The sequence below is a fragment of the Anopheles arabiensis genome, chromosome X (genome assembly GCF_016920715.1).
Source record: "Anopheles arabiensis isolate DONGOLA chromosome X, AaraD3, whole genome shotgun sequence".
Classification (NCBI taxonomy): Eukaryota; Metazoa; Arthropoda; class Insecta; order Diptera; family Culicidae; genus Anopheles; species Anopheles arabiensis.
This window is the reverse complement of record NC_053519.1, coordinates 4,430,395-4,454,649: the sequence shown is the minus strand read 5'-3', so window position 1 is coordinate 4,454,649 and position 24,255 is coordinate 4,430,395. Positions and strand designations below refer to the sequence as shown.

Sequence of the window (24,255 nt, the reverse complement as noted above, 5' to 3'; positions counted from 1 at the left end):
ACAACGCGCGTTACGATTGCTGGCAGTGCTTCCGTCTGCTCCCCCCCCCCCAAACACAAATCGCAACTTTTTTACTAATACACCATCCCCCTGTGGCACGCTTTTGCTTTGCAGACGAGCCGGGCAATGGGTCGTCCTCGTCCCGGGCCGGCTCGACCACGATCCACCCGCTGTTCGGCGGGGGCGCCTGCCGCTGGCCCGGCTGCGAGCGCGTGTTCGACGAGTTCGACGACTTCTACAGCCATCTGCACTCGGACCACATCAACGGCGACTACTCGGCGGCCCAGGCCCGCATCCAGATGGAGGTCGTCTGCCAGCTGCACCTGCAGCTGCAGAAGGAGCGCGATCGGCTGCAGGCGATGATACTGCACCTGAACAAGAAGAACGAGATGCTGCGGGCCACGCCGGCCGCCGCCCTGTTCGGCGGCTCCTTTCTGTCCCAGCTGCCGGCCATACCGCCGCCGCCGCCGCCGCCACCGCCGGCACCACCAACGCAGCCGCCATCGTCCGGCTCGAGCGCCGCCCAGCCGGGAGGGAGTGTTACGCCGGTCGGGCCGTTCGATCTGATCGCCGGGCTGCGCTTTCCGGCCGAGCTGGCCGCCGACATGGTGCAGGGTGCGTTCGGGGGCGTCCGGCTCACCCACCCGCAGCATCACGTCGGGTTGGGCGGGGGGGCACATCATCTACACCATCACCACGGTGCCCAGCAGCAGCAGCAGCAGCAGCAGCAGCAGCATCCCCATCACCACCATCATCACCAGCCGGCGCTACATTCGCTGTCCCCGCCGGGTGCTGGGTCGCTGGGTGCGGCAACTGGTGGCACTGGCGGCACGAAGTCGTCCAAGGGCGGTGGAGCGGTCCGGCCCAAGTACTTCTCGCCCCAGGACAGCGACGGTAGGTCGTTTTCGGCACCGGGTCGCTGTCGGCACCGACACTAATCGCGACTCGCTCTTCTCCGTCTCCTTCCAGAGCTGAACTATCCGGACGTGCAGGACGGTAAGCGGGTTGGAAGAAGGGGAACACAGATGTTGGTGATGGTAATTACTCCCAACGGTGGACTTTCTTCTGTGGCAAATAATTTGGTGTGAATTTGATGAGTGGGTGAGTTGCGGCAACTCCTTCGAGAGTTTAATTGCGATGAGTGAGTTCGGCTGACTAGCCTCAGAAGTTAAACATCTTAAGCTAATAGTGCGCTTTCATTCTTCAAATTGACGATGTGATGAAGAAAGTGGCTAGCGATCTCACAAGAGTGGGAAATGATACTGATTTGGAGGAAAGGATGTAACTATACAAGCGGGCCGTACATACATTTCTGTCCTACTAAACCTTCTCTGGGTTCTGGAACTGAATTTTCATGACTTAAGAGTATCCAGAATGGAAGTATGAGATCTGTGTGGTGCTAAACTGTGGCTTGAAAATCACAAGGCTTGAAAATGATATCGATTTGGAGGAAAGGATTGAACTGTACAATCGGGTCGTACATTCATATCTGTCTTACTACACCTTTTCTTGCTTATGAATCTGAATTCTCACGACTTTAGCAGATAGAGACCTGTGTGGTGCTAAACTGTGGACGTTTTACCTCGTTTTGCAGATAGATTCGGAGATAATATTTTGCAATGGATTCGGTACACGAGGCAGAGCATAATCTACCTAACCATGGTGCCCAAATACAAAAGACTTAATGGACCTGACTCCAGCAAAATGGGAATCACTAGTTTCGAACGGAGTCAAAGACGTCCGGAGACATAGTCGTCTAGATTGGGATCGTTCAAAATCGTCCGGAGTTATTCGGACTCGTCTGGAGTCGTCCGAAGCCGTCTGGTGTAATGTTCTTGTGATCAGGGATTTCATTTCGTTGTGTTTTTTTGCCCTTTACCTTGCACGTACGCTTCGTAGACAGGTCTTTGCTTCGAAGGCCAACTCCGGCGAAAGACTCCTAACGATTGCTGAGCGGACCTGCCTTCCGTAGTTTGGAATTTTGGAATTTTGGGTATACAACCCATCACCGATGTGATTAATCAACAGTTACTATACAGCTTTAAAAGGTCTTGGTTGTGCGACTAAGTCTAGGTATAGAAAATCCATCGATGACCATGGTAATGTAAGATAACCGTTGTATTTCGTATGTTTTAGTTACACTTGAATTACTTGAGTCTGAATGATTATGATGAGATTTTCTTAGTTTTTGTTTTTTTTTGTAGAATACTAAGAATACAGGTAAAAAAGACACAATATTTGAGACAGGAGCGCAAGGAACAGATCGATATGGAGTCGTGTGTTGGGGTTTTGAGATGAAGGGACCTAAAGTGGCCAACTATGTTGTAGTCACTTCAATCATTGTAAATTTTATTGCCCTAGCGATAAATTCGTTCCTCTTCAATCGATTGCCAGGGTATCATCATCAACCAGTAACTCACTGGTCTCTTTAAGAGTTAAGCAACGACTAAGCTAAGTGTTACATCACTCAATGACGAATAGTAGCTCACAGTCACTTAATCACAGCTACTTAATTCAATCACGAGTTATCCGTCGCTCTGGCAGTCATTGAACAAGACATCAGACATCACAAATGTATGGAATTTGACAGGTTTGTCGAGATGATGTTTGTCTTGTTTGTTCGAGATATATGACGATGCCCTACCCTATAACCCCCTCGCTCTAACTGGATGTTTTGTTCGATTGGTGCCAGAGCCACGGCTTAAGTAACTCTCTAGACAGAGTTCTATCTAGATGAGTGATTTGAATCTTGACGCTGACAGACAACTCACTTACAGTGTAATAAATCACTCGTGGGTTTCATCCTTTTTTTTGAAATCTTGAATAAGTGATTGTTAGCAGTGAGTTCACTCAGAAGTTAGGTATTTTCTAGATTGGTTCTAGATTGGTGAATCAACTCATAATGCCGATTAGCAACAGTGAAATACATCACTCATGAGTTAAAAATGAAGACGATGATTTGACACTCCGTGACGATAAGTAGCTCAGCGATCAATCATGAGTTAAGTAACTCTTTCAGGAGCAAAACATCACTTGATTCGTGAGCGCTTTGGTAGAATAAGCTTTTCCAATGAGTTCACTCTCCACACTGACTAGCACATCACGAATAGAGTTAAATATTGTTGAGTGTCTCAAACTGTCCACGCCGATGAGCAGTTCACTGGCGATGAGTTACTTAACTCACTTCTTCTTCTATTTGGCGTAACGTCCAACGCGGATATGCCGGTCTATTGAAGGCCTTCGAGACATCAGTACCACGCAGCCGGATAGGCAGTCCTTTCTATGGAGGGACAGTCTATTCTAGGCTTGAACCCATGACGGGCATCTTGTTGAGTCGTTCGAGATGTACTCAAATATTGTTTGAGATTGAACCAACGATTGGCGCTGACTAGCAATTTTAGTGTCTTAGAGTGTGAGTTCGCAAATTTAAGTCGCCATTCGAAACTCGTTCACTCTGAAGTAGCTCGCGAGTGGTGAATCCCCATTTCCAGTAGTTGCTTGAGTTCCGATTTTGTTCCTCCACATGTAGACGCGCGGGTCCTACAGCGTAGAAATCAAGGTTCTAACGTTCCATGTAAAGAACGAAACGTACCGAGCAGGTTGGGGAACGAAATTCCCATCACCACGCAGAAACACACAGCGAGGTAGCTGGTTCAACTGAAATTGTATTCTCTTGTGCCTGCCTTCGCAGATGTTCACAAGAACAGGGAGTTCTACCGCAGCCACGACGTGCGTCCACCGTTCACGTACGCGTCACTGATCCGCCAGGTAAGGTCTATATTTCTTTCCCTCTCTACCAAATACTCTCTCTACCTGTTGACTCACCTCCTCTACCGCCCCATTGTAGGCCATCATAGAATCGCCCGAGAAGCAGCTGACGCTGAACGAAATCTACAACTGGTTCCAGAACACTTTCTGCTACTTCCGGCGCAACGCGGCCACCTGGAAGGTAAGTAAGCGCGGCAAGGGTGCACGAAGTGAATCGAAGAGATTCCTATAGCTCAGAGTGTTGGTACTTCCGTGCCGTGGTCACTTTTTCAAAAACCATTTGCGACCTCCTAACCATACTGTCCCAGAACGCCGTACGGCACAACCTGTCGCTGCACAAGTGTTTCATGCGGGTGGAAAACATTAAGGGCGCCGTGTGGACGGTGAACGAGGCCGAGTTCTGCAAGCGGCGCCCCCAGAAGCTCGGCATCATGCAGTTTAAGTTCCAGCAGCAGCAGCAGCACAACCAGCAGCAGCAGCACCACCACCATCCCTCCCAGCAGGGCGGCACCGGACACCAGGGCAGCAAGAAGAAGCAACCGTCCCCGGCAGTGACGCTCGCCTCGGCCGGGTCGTCGTCGTCGCCGCCGCCGCCGCACTCGGGGTCGCCCCGTGCAGCGGCCGCCATCGTCGCCAGTGTTGCCAGCACGCTCAAGCCGCCGCCGCCACCGCCGCCATTTTTCTACAAACGGTTCGTGGCTTTATCGTACGACCTATTTTGGTTTTGTTTTTGTGCTCTCCATTTCTCTCCTCTCTCTCTCTTTCTCACTATTTCGCTCTGTGCGAAGGAATGTGCTAGATATTTTTGTTTGCAAACGAACGATGGCATCATTGCCGCCGTAGAACAATGACAGATGCTCTGCGCTCCTCCCTTCCCGTTGCGCGCACGACTTACTAACCGCCATCACGCCATTTTCTAAGGCGTGCCATCGCGGTTCGTGTCTGCTTTGCAACAACAACAAAAAATGGAGGCGAGGAGTCGACTATATCCTACTCACTGTAAGTGTTCGTGTCCCCTTCAGCACACACTGCTAACCTTCGGCTGCTAGCGGAACCGAGTAGAACGATGACAAAACGGTCGGTCCTGGCAGCCGTGGTTCACTGTGTCGGTTTTTCTCTCCTCCTTCTCCTCTTCCCCCCCCCATCCATCCTCCTCCTCCCTCTTCTTCAATTGGTGTAGAACGCGATACGCACCAACCTGTCGCTGCACAAGTGCTTCGTCCGGTACGAGGACGACTTCGGCTCGTTCTGGATGGTGGACGATCACGAGTTTCTCAAGCGGCGGCATCTGTCCCGCGGCCGCCCCCGGAAGTACGACATCTCGATGCCCCCGCTGGCCGACCCGCCGGCAGCCGGTGCGGGGGCCCGCTGCCGACGCCGGCCGGCCGCCCCTCCGGCCCGGCGTCCGAGCAGGGGACCGGGCCGGGTCGCTCCACTCGCCGGCGGACACGATCGGCCCGGACGGCGGTGGCGCCGGCGGGTACGGGGAGGAGGGCGAGTACGGCCGGGAGCCGACGAGCGGGCCCACCGGCAGCCGGTCGGTGCCGGAGAAGGAGCTGCAGCACGGAGGAGGCCGCCAGCGCCACCAGCCCGCCACCAAGAAGCCGGACTACAGCAGACGGTAACGCAAGCCGGTAGCGGAGCGGAAAACGTCCCTGCCACCATTGCCGTAGTTCCCTTGTCCTCCTCCCCCACTAGCATCCGGGATTTAACACACTTTCAGCATTCACACACACACACACACACACGCTCCTCAGCAGGACGCAAAAGGACGGTGCAAACGGTTGGTTTTTTCTCTTCTGAAGATTTGCAGAATTTTTGGTGGACTCTTTTTCTCTTCCCCGTAGGTTTCTGTCTAGGTTAACGAACTCCGGTCCAGAATTGCTCAATGGTTAGACAAGCGTTGGGAGGGGCTCTAAATGTCCCTTGTTTTATTTCAAAATTGTTGATTCCATTTCATTTCATTCCCGGGCGGCAAAGTTTCTTCCAACTTCCTCTAGGCTTTAGGCACCGGCGTAGAAGACATCCGGCGCACTCCAACCGGCACTGGCGATGAACGGGATGGCGTTGTGGCGATGTTAAGTGTGCAATAAAGAGGATGATACCTCTCTCACTTTCAACCGAAACACTTTACGCTGAAGGGCGCAAAGGCTTCGAGCGATCGAATTGATTGACTTCCTATTCCAGGGATTACGGGGCGCGAAGATATCACAGCGGGTTTGACTGGGCAGGTGACTCAAGCTCAATGTCCCATCGCGTGGACAGGTACGGGGATGTTTTTTGTTGTTGTTGTTTTTGTTTTTGTTCACGCAGTTCGTACCGGCTTGGCTCTCGTGGCGATAAGACGCCGACGCGATTCCCTCTGTGAGTGCGCTATCTTTCGAGTGGCATTTCCGTTTGCACTAACCACTAACCCAGATCTACTGCCACCTATAAAAGGTGCTTCCGAACGTCTAGCTACCATTGTATTACAGCTCTCCTCCGCACAAATCAACCATGCGTTCGTCGTCTACCGTCTTGTGCGTCTGTTTGGGCGTCGCCCTGATCCAGCTGTTCGGCGGTGTCATCGCCGGCCCCGTCCCCGACCCCGTACTGCACGTGTCCCTCGAGACCGTGCCGGACCTGGAGGCGTTCCGGCGGGCCAACCCGGACCTCCAGGTCACCCCGCTCGTGCCGGTGCGCCGGTCGGAGGTGCTCGCGGGTGGCAGCACTCGCCAGCAGATCGTGTACAGTGTGGGGGCGCATTCGGCCAGCGAGCGGCTGGTCGGGCTGTCGTCCAACCAGCAGTCGTGGCCGACGCCCCAGGACGTCCGGCTCGATCTGCAGTACCCGACGGCCGGTGTCGGCGCGGTCGTGTCGTACGTGGAGGTGGTCGTGCAGCAGAGCACCGCCCTGGGCCGCGGTTACGTCGTGTCGGGCGGTGTCGGCCAGCGCCAAATACGGCTCGTGATCGAAGCGTACAGTACACTGTACTTCAGCTACACTGCTGCCATCTACGGGTTCTAGCGGGGGGGTTATGGCAGTTCGGAAGCAATGATGGAAGATGGTAGCAGCGCTTCCTGAGCTTTGGTTTTGGATTGTTTAGAAACAATGTAGTTGACACTTAATAAAGCTATATTTATTTCAAATCTTTGTTGGTTTTCTGTGTGCAGCCTCCCATCTATGCAGACACCCGATCTCCGTCAGGTCTCGCTTCACTTGATCCTGCCATCGAGTTGTTCCCCATTCATTCTGATTCTGGAACTGATGTCGATGGGTCCTGAATTCTTGCTTTGGATTTCTGGGTACTTGTTGTGTTTGACACTTTTGCTTTTATTAAAACACTTATTAAACATACGATATAAATAAAATGCATAATGAACGAACACTTTAAACGTATACTGTATGGGCCGCGCACCAGCCGCACCGAGCGCCCCTGCCGAGAGCTCCTGCTCGATCGGCCTTCGTACACACTCTGCCTGTATGGCGCTCGGCACACACTAAGCCTTGCGCTGCTTAGTGTGTGCGACAGTGTGCGTGTACACTGTCGTCCTCCTGGACGTTGACCGGTGGCAGCGCAACTGCCACGGCAAGTCCAGGGGTCGGCACGGCTGCCCACAACATCTCCCCCTTTTAATACCGAAGGGCTCGAACCGACGCGGGGGTATTCCACTAAGGGAATACCAGCGTGGTGAACCCTTCCGGCCGATGCTGCCAAGATGTGGGGACCCCGATGTTGGCGCGCTGAGCAGCGCTTGCTGCTGCTCTCGGGCCACACCGCGATGGCGCTAACGCGGCGGTGATGCTGCTGCTGTGCCGCTCCCTGGGACGGCGGCGATGGTGTGACGGCGATGATGATGACGATGATGCTAACGATGATGATGATGATGATGATGCCGCGATGATGAAGGTGCCGCGATGATGATGATGCCGCGATGATGATGATGATGATGATCCTTGCCCCAGGGCAGCAGCGATGTATTTTTTTTTCCGATGACGGGCGGCAGAGATGAAAATACTCGGGCGGCATGGTTCCTCGCCCTCCTACGATGCTTTGGCTCATCGCCCTTCTTTTGTACTGTGGCTGCAGTCGGGGCGCAATTGGCGACGCCCGTTCGACTGCAGCCGGGACGGTATGCTACCTCGTCCCCTCTAGACACTGTGGCTGTAGCCGAGGCGCACTTGGCGACGCCCGTTCGACTGCAGCCAGCGCGAAATATGATTTCGCCCTTCCGGACACTGTGCGGCAGCCAGGGTGACATATGTCCTTACCCATCTGGAAACGGTGGCTGCAGCTGGGGCGGCATGGCACCTCGCCCGTCCGGTTGCTGTGCTGCTACTGCTGCAGCTGGCGGAATGCGTTCGCGCCGATGTGGGGCTGCTGTGATGCAGCCGATGCAACTTTGCGTTGCCGATCCATATTGTGCTGCCGAGGCGGAATGTTACGTCGCCGTGATGAGAGGCAGGGCTCGAGCCGCGGCGGAATTTGTGCCTCGCCGATGATGTGCTGAGCTCGAGCCGGGGCGGTATTGCTCGTCGCCGATGGATCCTTGTTATCACTGCAGCTGGGCGGAATGTGTCCTCGCCCGATGAAACTGGGGGCTGCAGCCTGGATGGAATGACCCTCATCCGATGTTCCAGCAGCAAGGTGGAAAGCTGCCTCACCTGTGGTGCTGCTGGCGTTGCTGGGGCTGCAGCCCAACGACCTTCCTTGTCGCCGAGAGTGTGTGTTCGTCTGCCCATGTGGTCGCCAATGATGGGACGGCAGCCGGGGGCCTCGGTGTTGGCGGCGGTGGGGGCCCGATGTTCCGCGTTATCCCAAAAGCACAGGGAACCGTGCCATCGCGATGGCCGCTGCGATGATGCAGCAAAAACGAGATGGGCCCGATCGCGATGGCGTCCGCGGGTTCTTGTTGGGATCCCCCTTACGCAGGAGGATCCCATCCTCGTCGCCACTGTTGTGTTTGACACTTTTGCTTTTATTAAAACACTTATTAAACATACGATATAAATAAAATGCATAATGAACGAACACTTTAAACGTATACTGTATGGGCCGCGCACCAGCCGCACCGAGCGCCCCTGCCGAGAGCTCCTGCTCGATCGGCCTTCGTACACACTCTGCCTGTATGGCGCTCGGCACACACTAAGCCTTGCGCTGCTTAGTGTGTGCGACAGTGTGCGTGTACACTGTCGTCCTCCTGGACGTTGACCGGTGGCAGCGCAACTGCCACGGCAAGTCCAGGGGTCGGCACGGCTGCCCACAACAGTACTGTTTCCGAACGGGTTCCAGTTTTGGATCTGATGATTCCTTTATGATATTGAAGTCCATCTCAAAACCATTTCGGTACTGGAAATGATTCCGAATCCATATAGTTCTTGGAACTTGTTTCAAATCCATAATGTTCCTGATACTGTTTCCGCACAGATTCTGCACTTTTTCTGATCTTAGAGCTCATCTCAAGACCAATGCCAGTAATAGAAATTCCGAATCCATAACGTTACTGTTTCCGATACTGATACTGTTTCCGCACATGTCCTGCATCATTCCTGATGTTGGAGCTCTCGAACCCATTCCAGTAATAGAAATGATTCCGAACCATTATCATCAAGAATATCGTTTTTGGAACTAGTTCCGAATCCATAACGATCCTGATATTGTTTCCTTTCTTGATCTTGAAGTACATCACGAACCTATTCCAGTCCTGGAATTGAGTTCCTGAGTTCTGGCCTTATATTACTGTTACTGTTATGGTTATGGTTTCAGTCTCGGATCTTTTCTGCTTATCTCAACCAATTCCAGACCTCAAAATGATACATCGTTCCTTGAACCAGTTCCAAATTCATAACGTTTTGGATACTGTTTCCAACTACTGTTTTCACAGGTTTCAGACTCGAATCTGATCTCAAATCATTACTGGTCTTGGAGGTGATGTTCTACTGGAAAAGATCCTAAACCCATATCGGCATTGGAACTGATTCTGAACCCATATCATTTCAGGAGCTGATCCCGAGACCCCATACCGAGACCCCATACAACCTGGAACATACATTTGAATCCATAACTGGTTTCTAATTGGTTTCGAACGTTAATGTCCAAATCCAATTTGGGCAGCGGACATGTCAGTAACTAGGTACTTTGATCTGTGGGAACTGGTTACTGTTTACTGACAACGTAATTATTAATTGTTTCCATTTACGCTCGCTAATGCACAACTCTACACAAAACAATGACGGACGGTAGTTAAACTGTGGTCAAATAATTTGTTTACCAAGCTCCCAACAATCGAAAGCTATTTGCAAACATGCTGAGCATGCAGTATGGTCAAAGCGCGCTCGTGACACCCATCGACGTACGTATGACCTCGTTTCAATGAATTCGCCAGTGCCACCAAACCAACCAGTACCGGAAATCGGGCCAGTCAGTCGACAGTGTCACCCGCAACCGAGCAGTCCCACAGCCTTGTCAACACTCTAGCCAAACAACATGCGTACTTGGTATCACTCTCTGTCCCTCTTCCTGCCTATAGCTCTGCTACACCTCTTTCCCACCGTTGTCAGTGGAAAGGAGCAAAACTGTAAGTACAAGCAGCCGGCCAGCCTCTGCTAACGGTCAGCCGCAACTAAACACACTCTACCCCCAACTCCCCTTGCTCTCCATGGCAGACATCCCGGACGCAGCCGAGCTGGACTGTCCGGGCAACGTGACGCACGGTCCGGTCACGCTCACCGCCTACCATCCGCAGTTCGACTCGGATCGCAAGCGCGACTACCTCGATGCACAGCACCGGAAGCTGTACACGCTGCAGGAGTACCTGGACAATCGGGCCCCGTACGTGACGGTCGGCATGGATCCGGACCTGCAGCTGCCGTACGGGAAGGAGGCCTGCATACCGGAGCTGAACCGCCACTTCCGGCGCGCCATCCGGCTGCAGGTGCGCGACACGCACGTCGATCTGCGCGGCGGCGGCTACCGGCGGGTGGACCTGTGCGTGCGGACGCAGGAGGACAGTTACGACGACATCGTCAACATGCTGCAGGTGACGCTGGTACTGTGAGCGTGTGTGTGTGTGTGTGTGTGTTTGTGGTCTAAATTTAGAGATCGAAATAAAAGGCTGCTGGTCGTTAATTAATCCGGATTTTCCAGAACTTCATCCGGTTTTCGTCCGGGATGGGACGTGTTTGTTGTTGTGGACTGCGGGATGTTTGTGCAGAAATCTTGCCTTAACACTTACCTTCCTGCTGGCCTTGAACCTGTGTGGCTATTATCATACGCAGTACTCCTCCCCCTTCCCTCTCCCCTCCCTTACAACCTCCTCCTCCATGCATAGTAGTGTTGATACTATGCGCTGCTGGCGGGTGGGACCGGTTTTTGTTGTTGTTATTGTTTTTCGGACGATTCGCCCAACATCATACTACACTGCGTTACAAAATAACAGTCCTAGCTTTATATTGGTGTTTCATTTATAATCTTCGCTTAAACCAAAAACATTAACTAAAATTTCAAATAATAGTAACATAATATTACACTTACGCAGTTACGCAAATGTTTTCGAAGCGAATTAATCTTGTATCTCGGCTGACTTGATTAATTTGGTTAGAGCTGATATGTCAAGCTGCCCTTATCTCAGAGGTGTATATAAAAAGAAACCAATTCCTGTTCAGGAAATAGTGATGAACTCTTTATGGACCTGTACCTGAATTGAAACCATACAGGTTCTATAGATTTTAGAGACTATGTTCTAGCTTTATTGCTGTTCTGGTACTTGTGTTAAAATCCTGACCAATCCCGCAACATATCCTGTACTCGTGAGGGTTGTGGAACTGATCCAGTTTCTATATGGGTCCTGCAACTGATACGGACTCCATATCGGTTGTGAAACTGATACGGAACTGTTATCGGTAATGTAACTGGTACGAAACCTTTATCGATCCTGGAAATGATTTGAAACTTATACCAGTTGTAAAACGTACATGGAACTCAAATGAGTCCTAGAGCTGATACGGAGCCCTTATTGGTGCTAGTACTGATACGGAACCCATACCAATCCTGCAAGTGATCCTCAACTCACATAGGTCCGATTCTGAAATCTGAACTGAATCCGATTCCATGCGAATCCTGCAACTGATGTGGAACTCATACGGGTTCTGAAACTGGTACAGAACATGTTTATCTCTCTCCCTTTCTCTATCTCTCTATATCTTTCTCTCGTTGGCCTGTTTATGTTGGAGCACGACATCATGACATGGCCCGGTCAACAATTATTCTCCCGAACATTATTCGACCGAACATCCCGCTGGCTGCAGCCTCTCATCCATGTAGACACCCTATCTTCAACAGGTCGATTGCTTTATCTGATCCAGTCATCGAGCTCGCTGTGCTCACCTGGACCTCGCCCTGAACTGGGGGTCGCTGTCGAACGTTTTCTTGAGTCCAACATTCTCATTACATGCCCCAGGCATCGTATCACGTCAGCCTTTACCGTCAGGACGTATTACGTGATATCCTGACCTGTTCGCCGTACAGCTCAGTAAGTTAGTCGTTCATCATTTTCCGCCAAACTTCATTTCATTATCTGCTCGGATTGCAAGACTCGTAGTCATATGTCTGGGCGAATCAAAATGTCTCATCAATATATCTCACATTTCGTGCGGTCTCGAAGTCTTCTGGATCTAAGCAGTCGATGAAGTATGCATGGTTCTCCTGCACATTGCGTCACCGGATTTCGCTGATGATGTCGTTGTCCGAAGTAACGACCGTCTCAAGATAGTAGAAACCACCTCGAGATTTTTGCCTTCAACTAATACACTACTTCCCAGATGATCTAAGTCTCCGGCAAAGCAGGTACTTCATCTTCGTCGCATTGATTTTCAATCCAATTCTTGCTGCTTTGCGTTTGAGTCGAGTGTATTCCTCACACACCTTCGCTGACGTCTTGCCGATGATGTCGATGTCATCCGCGAAGCCAAGAAATTAGGCAGCTCGGTTGAAGATCGTGCCTCGGATGTCGTTATCTGGTTCCGCCCTTCGGATAACACCATCCAGGGCGATATTGAAAAGCAGACATGAGAGTCCGTCACCTTGCCTCAGCCCCATGTTACATGATACTGAGTATAGGTTCCCTGATAAGGAACAATTACCAATCCTATAACTGATCTTCTACTCATATAGATCTTCGAAATGATCCTGATCCTGGAACTTATGCAGACCCCATACTAATCTTGGAATTGTTCCATAGACCATTCCGGTTCTGGTATTCTTCGTTATTAGAATTCTTCGTTAATGCGCGTTACTCCTTCCTACAATTCGTACAGCGTAGCGGAGTCCGTTATAACGTTACTATCCGAAAGCAAAATATAGAATGTCTGAGAGGTAAGGCTATCGTTGGAGAACGCACTGTAGATAGGAGGGCCCCAAAATGTCCCCATCCGCGCGCCGAGCACGGACAGGGAAGTGGGTTCGTTGTATTGTGCCGCGCGTACTCACTGTTTTGTTCGGCGATCCGGTTTGGCTCGCAACGCATCGAACTACACAACAACGTAGGCACGCAGAGAGCTACGAGCGAGTGTGTGAGCGAGCGTGAGCGATAAAAAGCATTTAGGACGAGAGTGCGCAAGAGAGAGAGAGATCGAAAGATAGATAGAGAGAGAGAGAGAGCGAGAGATCATTATGGAGATGATCCACCAATCTGATGGTCGATCTTTGCTTTCCCGGTGCGATTCTTGCACCACACTACTCAACAACATCGCCCCATCGTCGGCGCACACTTTCATCGGCAAATTCAAATCGATGGGCAGTGTGTGTGTATAAGTGTGTAGGTGCTGCTGCTGCCGCTGCTGCTGGAAAGAACACGACAGCGACATCTGCAGCGTTTTGCTCAGTTATCAATTCGACAGTGCCGGTGGCAGTGTTTGGGCCGACCAGTGCTGGCCACGTGTTTTTTCTTGTTCTCGAGAGCAGTTTGGGACAACGGCCGAAGACGAAGCGTGTCAGGATGGCCCGCTGGCTGCCGGTGCTGTCGCTTGCTGCCGCCGTCTCACTGACCGGCGGCATCATCGAGGAGCGGTTCGGTAGGTCACGCGGGTCGTGTTCGAGCGTTGGTCCCGCAAGCCTATTCTAAGCAAAAACACCACTAACTACTAAACCTTCCCCTTTGCAGTGGGCGACCCGTGCACGTTGCATTCGGGCGAGCCGGGTGTCTGCGCCCGGGCGACCGAATGTGCCTGGCTAAGGCCCGCGCTGCGCGCTCACGAGATCACCTACGAGCAGCTGGTCAAGTGTGAGTTCGAGGGAAACGATCTGGTCATCTGTTGTCGCGCCCCGCCGACCAAGTCATCGTAAGTTGGACCAAGTTTTGGGCCGTTTGGCGTTCGTTTCATCCGCTTCTTGCACATCCGTCCTGTCTTTCCCAGCCGGGTGGGAGTGCGGCCATCGGTGAAGGCCTGCGCAACGTACGACGGGACGCAGCCCCAGCTGGCGTACCACATCATCGCCGGGTCGAAGGCGCAGGAGGCCGACGTGCCGTTCATAGCGGCGCTCGGCTACCGGCCGCTGGCGGCCGACGATGGCCCTCCGACCGGCGCCGGCTACCTGTGGGCGTGCGGCAGCAGCCTGATAACGGTTCGCTTCCTGCTGACGGCGGCCCACTGCATCCGCACCCCGCACGGTATGCCGGTGGTGGCGCGCATGGGCACCATCGATCTGCTGTCGCCACCGGTGCCGGCCGACGTGCAGGATCGTTCTATTAAGGTAGTGTAACCGATGAACAAGAACAGAGAGCAGTGTCTTCTAACGGCTCCTTCTAAACCATCTCGCACGCAGAACATTATCGTCCACCCGCAGTACCGGAACAAGTACGACGACATCGCGCTGCTGGAGGTGACTGATCCGTTCCAGATGGACGTGGTTCTGCAGCCGATCTGTCTCCGCACGGACACGGACGAGTTCGGGCCGGACATCGTGCTGCAGGTGGCCGGCTGGGGCCAAACCGATGAGAGCACCTCGTCGGCCGGCCTGCTCCGGGCGAACCTCAGCACGGTGCCAGTGGCCGAGTGCGACCGGACGTACGCCGGGGCCATGCTCGCCAAGGTGAAAAGCATCCGGCCGTCCCAGTACTGTGCGCGGGGCTTCCGGGCGCCGGGCGAGGACAACTGGTACAGCGACTCGTGCGAGGGCGATTCCGGCGGCCCGCTGTACCATGTGGCGGGCGAGGAGGGCTCCTCCAAGTACTACCTGGTCGGCGTTACCTCGTTCGGGCTGGGCTGTGGCTCATCCACGCCGTCCGTGTACACGCGCGTCGCCTACTACCTGGACTGGATCGAGTCGCACGTGTGGCCCGAGGACGGAAGCACATGACGGGTGGGGCGCTCCAGCAAGACAGACATCACGACGAGCCGCACAGATATTATTCTATTGGAGCCTCTCTGCGCCGGGGGAGGATTCCACTCCCCCGAGATAGATTAGCTCTAATTTAGCCTTAGCTCTAAGCTGCTTCCGGCCACCGAGTGCGTGAGTATAGCTTGTCCGGATCGTACCAGGTATCAGTTTGTTTATGTTGGGAAAGTTCCTTCAACAGCCGCAACAACGTTGTGATACGCAAACAAAAAAGTGATCGTGAGTAATGAGGAAAAGAAGACGGCACTACCAATCAAACCATGACGTTCTCAAACTCTGCTGACACACATTTGGGGTTAGTTGTAATGAGAGAGAGTTTTACCGTTGTGTTCTGTATCCAACAACTGTTATGCTGCTGTGAATCTTCGTTCAGTCGGTAAATCAACAAATAATAATCAACAAATAAAAAAAAAAACCCCAATGATGAGTCGAAAAAAAAGATCATCGCCGTTTCGCTACACAAGAACAAACCAATATCCGATCCCTCCCGACAACTACCCGCTTCTGCGGACCTTGCACCGTGCGGCGGTGATTCGCGTGACGATCGAACGTGTTAAACCTTTGCCCCCCAACAGGTCCCTTTGCCCGATGTTCTCGGGCATCACCGGGGTTCTCGGGGCATTCCCCGCGCGGGAGTCGGTGGCAAAACAAATTGAACAGTTGGGGGAGAGAGTGGTCCGGGTCCGCTGGCCGAACTCTCCACTCTCTGACTTCTGTGGCAGGCTGTGTGCTGACACGCCTGATTAGACACTGCTAACTCTTGAGGTTACAGGTGGGTCTTATTGGGATGGTAGTTTTTGTTCCAGGCGGATTGAGCATGATGGTTGAACACTCTTATGATACTTGTTTTCTTGTTTTCAACAACGTAATTTTCAGTTTCTTTCTCTCAAATCTCTCGCAAGAGGAGACAAATCGAAGTCTTTTAGGTGCTATGTCTCAGCTGTAGGGTCCAGTGTCACAAAGATCTTCAAATGACTTCCGGTTCGGATAGCAATTAATATCTTGGAAAAGCTGAAAAGAGCAACATACATCAGGTACATTAGGATGTTACTGTTACGTACTCAGGCAGTTGAGTGTAGCTGTGCCTCGATGCATCTGACAGCATCAGAGATCTCAAAAAGTCGTTAAGGGCTTCGGGAGCGATTGGGGTACGGAGAACATAAAACGACTCATTATGTTTAGTATATAGTTCCAAAACACAAACATACATATTGGATGCTCCAATAACAAATTCTGCATTCTTTGCAGAGGTCAGCCAGATCTTCACATAAACTTTAAGATCCTCGGTATTGGGATACCGAATAAGAGCGCTTCTACTACATGGATCCTAGTGCGGAATCCTGAGATCTTGAAATCAGCTTCGGATAAAAAAAAATAAGGCCAAATTTATACATCCCACCAAACTACTTACTGGAACTTTCTAGAACATCAGTGATTCCGGTTTTTAGAATATATAGAACAATTCATTCCGGTTCACAATTCATAGGGGCAGATTTTTGCGACTCGTTGAATTCTGCACTCTCTTGGTAAGATCTTCAAAATCCTAACATACCTAACCTAATTGTACAACTTGGTGGCGTGTACAACTGAGACAACTGCAAACTGTTTCCAAACAATACCTGCTACCGAAGGGTTTACGGGGTTCTCGGGCACATCTCGCACCGTGCGACCTGATTGATGAGGGAATAAGGGGGGACATAGGCCGGGCACTCTGTTCGGAAGTAGCACCTCGCGACGAAAACATACAACGCACACACAGGCACACGCAGATAACCGGTCGCCAAATGCCCCAAACGAAGAGCGAACCTCGCCAGAGCAGAGCAGCGCGCCACGGTCGCCGCACGACGCAAACCCGTTAGTCGCTTGTGTGAGCTTCGTCGGCACAGATCGTCCCGAAGCGGGAAGCAGAACGCACGAACCATCGCCATCACCACCACCACCACCACCAACAACCGATCAACCGAAAGGACGAGCGAGCATTTCGAAGGTCAACTCTTCAATCAGCTGGCGAGCGTGCGCGCGACGACGAAAGCGTCTGCTGTGTGTTGCACCAGTGCTGTCGCAATTACACCCCGATTGATATAGGGTCGACGCTCTAACACCACCTTCAGCAATCAACAGTGCGGTTGCAGATCCCCCCCGCCGATCTGTATGTCCTGTGCCCTCGCTACTCTTCGCAGCTTGACCCGGCGTCTATCCTTTGTGCGTCTTCCCTGGTGGCACGCGATGGTCCAGCAGTAGTCGGGGACCCGTACCGCTTCCTCTAACTCGCGCACGTCGTCTTCACCTCCCCCCGGGACGTGATTTTGCAGAGGCCGGCGGGCCCCGAGTGCTTTACTGTTTTTGTTTTTTTTTGTTGCTTTGTTCGTCGCATCCCCGCGAACGTGACGCAATGGTTCGCGTCTAAATTCGCCGGACGCGATGGCTTCCCGTTGCGCGACTGCGTACGAGTGAGTGCGAGCGATCGAGCGAGCGAGCGAGCGAGAGGCCAATGACCGGTTGCCCGCCGTCGGGGTAAAGCCGTGCAGAAATCCCGAAGCCCGATACTTCCGCGCGCATTGTTACAGCCCAGAGTACAAACACGACGATCGCTGCACGCGCACACTTCACCGCTCTAGAACGGACAGACAGACAGGCCGACCTGGAATGTTGCGGCACGCTACGACGATCGGCCTGCTGCTGCTGCTGGCGCTGCTGACCGGCGGCGCCCTCTGCCAGACGCTTTACGGTAGGTGGTGCAGTGGTGGGAATGTCAGAGGAGTCGCCCGTGTGTGTGTGTCTGTTTGTGCATTTGGGGTTTTCCGAAACGTTGCGAACATTCCGGTTTTTATCGCAGATCGTCAGTTGAACCTGTTCCCATAAGGTGCGACTTTCTTTTTTCTTTTTGTTGTTGTTGCTGCTGTGCCATTTTCACTTCACAATTCGCGAATAGAATGCAAATGGTCGAATAGTGCAAGCAGCCTGAGGTAGGCACAGACCCGGCCAAAGTTAGAACGGCGCGCACAGATGATAACCTTCCCGTGTGACCCTGATGCTGTGGCGCAACAAAAGCATAGGCCCGTGATGCCACACACACACACACATAGACACGATTGGAGTAAAAATCCGTTGTTTGGCACGTTGTTTGCACTAGTGGTGTGCTCTCTGGAGCGTACTCACGAATCCGACTTCGGGCATTGTTAGTTCGATTCCAACACTGTCCAACTCTGGCGGAATCACCCAGAGACGTTCCATAGTCCGGAGTCGAACTCATCTGGAGACGCTCAGAGTCGTCGAGCATAGTTTGGAGTATTTCGGAATAGTCCGGAGTTGTCCAGAGTCGCCCGGAGTCGTCCAGAGTCGTTAGGAGCCGTCCAGAGTCGTTAGGAGCCATCCAGAATTACCCAAAATCTTCCAGAGTCGGAGTCGTCTAGAGTCATCCGAAGACGTCCAGAGTTGTCTGAAGTCGACTGGAGTCGGGCAGAGTCGAAGTCAACCGATGTTCACCGGAGATGGTCGATGTAATCCGCCGATGACTCTGGAAGACTTTGGTCTATTCTGGACGGCTCCTAACGACTCCGGACGACTCTAGACGACTCCAGACGATTCCGGACGACTCCAGACTCTGGAAGACTTTGTATAATTCCGGACGGTTCCAAACGATTCTGACAAACGATTTCGCAAGGCTCGCTATCTTCCGGAGTCGGTTCCAAAATGTTCGATGTCGGCTCGGAGTCCACTTCAAGCGTTTGCAAACAACTAGTTACCATTCCTGCTCATTGGGGCGTACTTAGCCCCACACAACCACACTTCCGTGTGTTAATGGTTCTAGCCTTCGGAGGCTTTGCTTTTCCTCTCCCTCTCTTTCACACATTCTCAATTTCCGCTTCACAGAGGGAGATCCGTGCGAGTTGCGCGATGGTTCTGCCGGCGTCTGCACCGATGCGACCGACTGTCCCTGGTTTCTGGAGGTGATCGTGAAGAACCGCCGCTTCGCCGACCGCGTGTCGTGCGGCTTCGACGGCCTGACCGAGGTGATCTGCTGCAAGACGAACGGGACGCGCCCGCTGGGCGTCCGGTCCCGGCTGGCCTGCGAGCAGGTGCCCAAGTACACGTCCCGGCTGACCTTCCACATCATCGACGGGGAGGAGGCGAGCGAAGGCGAGTTCCCGTTCATGGCCGCCCTCGGCTACCCGACCGACGACGAAACCCAGCAGAACATCAGCTACCGGTGCGGTGCCAGCATGATCTCGACCGACTTTCTGCTGACGGCGGCCCACTGCATACCTACGAACGATCGGCCGACGGTGGCCATCCTGGGCACGAACAATCTCGCCCCCGGCAACCATGGCGTGCTGGTTGGGCTAAAGGTATAGTTAGTAGTGAATCTCCATTTTCATCGGGCAGGCAGGTATAATCGTTGTCGTCCCGCCCCGTCCTTCCACAGGCGTTCTTTCCGCATCCCGACTATCGGACCAACCGGAACTATCATGACATTGCACTGGTACAGCTCGAGCGGCGCATCGAAAACGAACCGGACGTCAATCCGATCTGCCTCAATGACGACCTGAGCGATCTGCCCGAAGACACTGTACTGACCGCCGAAGGGTACGGCATCATCGATCTGGACCGTAAGTCCCGCCACGACCACTGTGTCTACTATTACGACTACTACTACTACTGATACCGGATCCCTTCCCCTCCCTTTGTTGCAGGCAACCTCCGCTCGAACCAGCTGATGAAGGTGAATCTCACGACGGTACCGTGGCAAAAGTGTAACCAGACGTTCGCCGACAGCAATCTGCTGAAGAACAACCGGAAGCTACCGCAGGGCATCGTCGCGACGCAGTACTGCGCAACCGGGCGCGAAAACGAAGAGAAGAAGGTGGTGGGCGACACGTGCCAGGGTGACTCGGGCGGTCCGCTGCAGATAATGGACGACGGGAAGTACAAGCTGGTCGGCGTTACCTCGTTCGGCAACGGGTGTGGCAGCAACACGCCGAGCGTGTCGACGCGCGTCGCCGCCTACATCGATTGGATCGAGAGCATCGTGTGGGCCTAGTCGGTCTAGCGGAGCCTTCGCATTTAGGAGATAGGACGGATTCGTTAGGACGATAGGTAGACTTGCACACAACTGTTTGGACTGTATTGGAGGACGTTTGTATAGCTGTAGAGAGATACAGCGAGAGATAGAGAGAGAGAGAGAGAGAGAGAGAGAAAGAGAGAGAGAGAAAGAGCGCAACGGTAAGAAAGCAATACTCAAGCGAAGCAGACGGTGATGGCGTAGAGACGTACTGTACCCAAAACCCCGAACATCGTTCCCCAACTCCACCCTCCCTAGACACACTGGAAAGTATATTAAAGTTTCCTGCAACGTAGTTCAACTCTTTGCACCTCTCCTCCCCCCGTCCAGAGCATGTTGTGCAACATTCTCGGCTTAGCCTATTGAGCTAGCGGGCACCAGATGACACCACCAGCTATAGTTGCACTGTAGAAGTGTGATCGGGCCGACGCCATCACGCGTTTTTCAAGTGGAGAGGGCGATTCCACTGGACTGGGTTTGGCGAAAAAAAAACTGGTTTGTTCTACCGCCCGGTTTTGAAGCGCTCAAACCTGCCGACAGAAGGCACCGAATCGTCTTCTTGGTGAGGTGATGTGGCTGTTGTTGTTGTGGTTGTGTGTTAATGCGATATTTGTGTGGCCTGGTAAAGCTGGTCAGAGGCCACGTTTGAGCGGGATGGCAGGATGCTCAGTGACCCGCTGAGACCCTGTTTGAGCGATTAGAGCAGAGCGCTTGATTACGTTTGCGTTTGTACAACGGCCGTTCAGTGCCGGTTTGCTTATGCAACGCCGTCTCCCATCCAACTGTCCAGCAAGTACACTTAGGCTCCTGCCCGAGAATAAGGCGAGTTCGTTGGCGTGCAGTCTTCTTCATTCCATCCATCCCGCCCGAAGTTCAGCTACTCGTAGCTAGTGCAATGTAGCGTTTTGAAAAGCGAACAGAACGACTCTTGAGCTGCAGATGAGCTCCGCTAGCTCCACTTGAGCTCCACTCGTTCGTTGTGACCTCTCTATGCTTTTGCTGGTCTGCTTTAACAATGATTTACAATGACAGTTTCGCTAGATGAAGTCGATGCAGAGCACACAGAACTATGGGGTGAACTCAGACTTCTTCCTTTGAAATGGGGAGGTCACTCTGTTGGAGCTTGTGACATCCCCTGAAGTAGCTAGACGCTTACCGCTTATCTTGCTTTTTGTTGGTCCTTGGAATTGCCTTCTCTCCCAAGCCGTCACGCATCAGAGGAGAAAGACGTAGTAGAGGGCGCATTCTGGATGAAGGCCGTTCAAGTACTGCCGCACTAGGTCAAGGACCCGTGAAGGAGGCCGGACAGGCTCGAGCGAGCAGAGAAGACATCTCCAGGGACTGAACTTCAGCAGTGTGATTTCCAAAAAAAAAAAACAAAAAAAAAACAAAAAAAAAACCCGGAACCACTGTTGTTGAAGCTACATCAATCCCCTTCTTGTGCATTCGCGGTCGGTCTTCTTCAGCCTTGCCCCGCTCAAGGTTCGTTTACCGTGACCGTGACGGTTTCGGCGGCGCGGGAGAGCGGGAAGGGGAAAGGGGAGGGATGCTGTAGATGCCGCTTCTCGGTCGGAGCGAGAAGGCAAATTCGGAGCCGGCCTGCGCTATTTGCGCGATAAATAAACAGCGGCACGCACACACAGGCGCACGCATCGGGTTCGGGCTGGCCCGTTTGGTGCCTGCGGCCCGTCAGCCAGCGTCACAGTACCGCGTTGACTGTTTGCGTCGAAGAAGCGTACGGTTGCCGCTAAATTCGCTGCGCAGCGTCGGCCGGTTTGGAGCGCCAATCGAACAGCATCGAGCTCGGCCGGTGACGGTGTGCGTGAGCTCGGGTCGGATCGATTGTTTACATCGATTTAGGGTGTGCGCGGGAGGGATTCCATTGCCCGCAAATTCCCCCCACCGGGCAGCTGTGTTTGCACGCGCGCCTCTCTGTCTGTGTGCGTGTGTGTGTTTGTGGAGGGTCGTTTGGTGGTACGCGGACGACCTTGCGTGGAGCAGCAGCAGCAGCAGTAGCAGCATCAGCCAAACCGAACTGTCAAGCCTGTCAGGGTTAAGTTCCGCAGGTGACAGTTCGGCAGGAACGGCCACAGCTATCAGGAGCGATGATCGGCGCAGATGATCGGCAGTGGCGGGTCACGCTGGCCCTGCTGGCGGTGCTGGGCGGGCACGTACTGCTGCTGGCCGCCGACCAGATCCTGCTCGAGGACGACCCGATGCTGTACGGTAAGTTGGGAAGGTTCGGGCCTTGTTTGGGGCGACGACCACGCGATGACTTTGTGCTCTTTCTCCTTGCGCAGAGGGTGACGCGTGCGAGCTGCGGAACGGCACGGCCGGTCTCTGCCGGCCGGCGAACCAGTGCGAGTGGGCGCAGGAGCGCCCGTGGCCACTGCACGAGCTGGTCACCTGCTCGTTCAACCAGTCGCTCCCGATCGTCTGCTGCCCGGTGCGGCTCGAGCCCCGGCTCCAGGGCGGCACGGTGGCGAAGCGCATCAGCGTCCGCCAGTGCGAGCAGTTCCCGAACGGGACCGGGCTGGCCGACCACATCTTCAACGGGGTGGCGGCCCAGTTCGGCGAGTTCCCGTACATGGCGGCGCTCGGGTACGGCGCGCCGAACGGGACCGAGGCCAGCCTGCCCTCCCTGTTCCGCTGCGGGGCCTCGCTCATCTCGTCCCGCTTTCTGCTGACGGCTGCGCACTGCTTGCGCGAGCGGCCCGTCTTTGCCCGGCTCGGCGTGCTCGAGCTGCAGCCGGCCCGGACCGTCGACGAGCCGCTGGACATTGCGATCCGGCAGGCGACCCCGCACCCGGACTACCATGCCGTCACGTACCAGAACGATATCGCGCTGCTCGAGCTGGCGGAACCGGTCACCGGCGACTGGCCGTTCGTCGAGCCGGTCTGCCTGTACACGAACGCGACCGGCGGCGGCGGGCTGGAGGCGCTGGCCGGCCAGCCGCTCTCGGTGCAGGGCTGGGGCACGCAGCAGCCGGGCGACACCGAGCCGGCCGCCCGCCTGATGAAGGCGAACGTCAGCCTGGTGGAGCGGGACGCTTGCGCCGCCAGCATACCGCGGACGCGCCGCAACCCGACCGGCCTGCATCCCGGCCAGCTGTGTGCGCTCGGGCGCAACGAGCAGAACGAAACGGTGGCCGACACCTGTCCGGGCGATTCGGGCGGCCCGCTGGCGCTGAACGTGGACGGGCGCCACTATCTGGTCGGCATCACGTCCAGCGGCTACTCGTGCGGATCGCCCATCCCGGGCATCTACACCGAGGTGGCGCGCTACCTCGACTGGGTCGAATCGATCGTGTGGCCGGACGTGTGACCGTCGTCGCACGTCGCACATCGCAAAACAAAATGCCCAAACTAAAGGCAAGATTTATCTAGGGTGTAATGTACTCGTTTGTAATAAAACAAAATTACTCATAATTGATACGGAAGCTACCAGCATAGTGCAGATGTTGGGATTTGTTCTCATTACAAGGCATGCTACAACAACTTGATCAAACTGGGTCAATCAAGTCTGATATTAAGTGAGATGCTTCTCAAAGACCTCAGCCAACTCAACAAGAATTTCCCACGTGCATAATTTCTACCTTACAGATTGCAGCTCTCTGGGACATCCCGCGCAACTTCAACGAGGATGCAGTCAAATTCCACCAGTCCCTTATCCAAACAATTCCCAAAACCGATAAAACTAAACTGATACGATTAGAGATGTAACGTTTCGCATCTAGTTCGCCTTTTGACAAGAAAACTGCTCAATCTGGACATACAATCCGAAGGAGATAGTGATTGAGCCCATTTCTGGATTAAAATAGTATGTTTTTTTGCATTCTTATCTAACTTCTGCTTAGCTTGTGTTTGGCATGTGTAGGATGTGACTATGATAGTCTCATATACCGGTTCCAACAATACAAACCAAAGTTACGGCTAAAACTCATCTGTTCACACCAAGTTTTTATAACTCAAGTGAAATCTCGCCTGGATGTAGTCGCTTCGAGGTAAAATGTTTCTTTTTGATGAACATTTTGATAGTCCCGTCCAGGTT

At 53.4% G+C, this 24,255-nt stretch overlaps 5 protein-coding genes across 8 annotated transcripts; all 5 read left to right on the top strand.

Annotated features, from left to right (window-relative positions):
* Positions 1 to 5,934, top strand: LOC120906208 (forkhead box protein I2). 3 transcript variants are annotated; one of them, XM_040317716.1, is made up of 6 exons: positions 1 to 894; positions 970 to 996; positions 3,692 to 3,768; positions 3,848 to 3,949; positions 4,077 to 4,459; positions 4,949 to 5,501. In XM_040317716.1, the coding sequence occupies exons 1-6, from the start codon at positions 300 to 302 to the stop codon at positions 5,391 to 5,393; spliced, it is 1,629 nt and encodes a 542-aa protein (XP_040173650.1). In that variant the 5' UTR covers positions 1 to 299; the 3' UTR covers positions 5,394 to 5,501. The 3 variants fall into 3 exon arrangements, with proteins under 3 accessions (XP_040173650.1, XP_040173652.1, XP_040173649.1); XM_040317715.1 differs by lacking the exon at positions 4,077 to 4,459 and adding an exon at positions 5,616 to 5,934 and having other exon boundaries at positions 182 to 894; positions 4,949 to 5,551; XM_040317718.1 differs by lacking the exon at positions 4,077 to 4,459 and having other exon boundaries at positions 6 to 894; positions 4,949 to 5,934.
* A 283-nt stretch (positions 5,935 to 6,217) lies between these two features.
* On the top strand, positions 6,218 to 6,896 carry LOC120906209. The gene has a single exon (XM_040317719.1). It carries the CDS (start codon positions 6,265 to 6,267, stop codon positions 6,772 to 6,774), a length of 510 nt encoding a protein of 169 aa, XP_040173653.1. The 5' UTR covers positions 6,218 to 6,264; the 3' UTR covers positions 6,775 to 6,896.
* Positions 6,897 to 9,767: 2,871 nt separating this feature from the next.
* LOC120906183 lies at positions 9,768 to 10,880 on the top strand. Of its 2 annotated transcripts, XM_040317685.1 has the most exons (3): positions 9,768 to 9,881; positions 9,992 to 10,325; positions 10,414 to 10,880. In XM_040317685.1, the coding sequence occupies exons 2-3, from the start codon at positions 10,235 to 10,237 to the stop codon at positions 10,803 to 10,805; spliced, it is 483 nt and encodes a 160-aa protein (XP_040173619.1). In that variant the 5' UTR covers positions 9,768 to 9,881; positions 9,992 to 10,234; the 3' UTR covers positions 10,806 to 10,880. The 2 variants fall into 2 exon arrangements, with proteins under 2 accessions (XP_040173619.1, XP_040173620.1); XM_040317686.1 differs by having other exon boundaries at positions 9,775 to 10,325.
* Positions 10,881 to 13,575: 2,695 nt separating this feature from the next.
* Positions 13,576 to 20,528, top strand: LOC120906787 (serine protease persephone-like). The gene is made up of 7 exons (XM_040318787.1): positions 13,576 to 13,818; positions 13,908 to 14,085; positions 14,161 to 14,497; positions 14,570 to 14,744; positions 19,016 to 19,491; positions 19,569 to 19,752; positions 19,837 to 20,528. Exons 1-7 carry the CDS (start codon positions 13,743 to 13,745, stop codon positions 20,181 to 20,183), a joined length of 1,773 nt encoding a protein of 590 aa, XP_040174721.1. The 5' UTR covers positions 13,576 to 13,742; the 3' UTR covers positions 20,184 to 20,528.
* A 1,276-nt stretch (positions 20,529 to 21,804) lies between these two features.
* LOC120906784 (serine protease persephone-like) lies at positions 21,805 to 23,644 on the top strand. The gene is made up of 2 exons (XM_040318776.1): positions 21,805 to 22,430; positions 22,505 to 23,644. Exons 1-2 carry the CDS (start codon positions 22,310 to 22,312, stop codon positions 23,527 to 23,529), a joined length of 1,146 nt encoding a protein of 381 aa, XP_040174710.1. The 5' UTR covers positions 21,805 to 22,309; the 3' UTR covers positions 23,530 to 23,644.
* Positions 23,645 to 24,255: the final 611 nt, after the last annotated feature.

Bases quoted from the DNA above. Each gene is read 5' to 3' on its own strand.
- LOC120906208 (XM_040317716.1), top strand. From the start codon at position 300: ATGGAGGTCGTCTGCCAGCTGCACCTGCAGCTGCAGAAGGAGCGCGAT. The intron at 997-3,691 runs GTAAGCGGGTTG...CTGCCTTCGCAG, and splicing joins CTATCCGGACGTGCAGGACG to ATGTTCACAAGAACAGGGAG. The intron at 3,769-3,847 runs GTAAGGTCTATA...GCCCCATTGTAG, and splicing joins ACGCGTCACTGATCCGCCAG to GCCATCATAGAATCGCCCGA.
- LOC120906209 (XM_040317719.1), top strand. From the start codon at position 6,265: ATGCGTTCGTCGTCTACCGTCTTGTGCGTCTGTTTGGGCGTCGCCCTG.
- LOC120906183 (XM_040317685.1), top strand. From the start codon at position 10,235: ATGCGTACTTGGTATCACTCTCTGTCCCTCTTCCTGCCTATAGCTCTG. The intron at 10,326-10,413 runs GTAAGTACAAGC...TCTCCATGGCAG, and splicing joins CAGTGGAAAGGAGCAAAACT to ACATCCCGGACGCAGCCGAG.
- LOC120906787 (XM_040318787.1), top strand. From the start codon at position 13,743: ATGGCCCGCTGGCTGCCGGTGCTGTCGCTTGCTGCCGCCGTCTCACTG. The intron at 13,819-13,907 runs GTAGGTCACGCG...TCCCCTTTGCAG, and splicing joins CATCATCGAGGAGCGGTTCG to TGGGCGACCCGTGCACGTTG. The intron at 14,745-19,015 runs GCACCTCGTCGG...TCCGCTTCACAG, and splicing joins CTGGGGCCAAACCGATGAGA to AGGGAGATCCGTGCGAGTTG.
- LOC120906784 (XM_040318776.1), top strand. From the start codon at position 22,310: ATGATCGGCGCAGATGATCGGCAGTGGCGGGTCACGCTGGCCCTGCTG. The intron at 22,431-22,504 runs GTAAGTTGGGAA...CTCCTTGCGCAG, and splicing joins GGACGACCCGATGCTGTACG to AGGGTGACGCGTGCGAGCTG.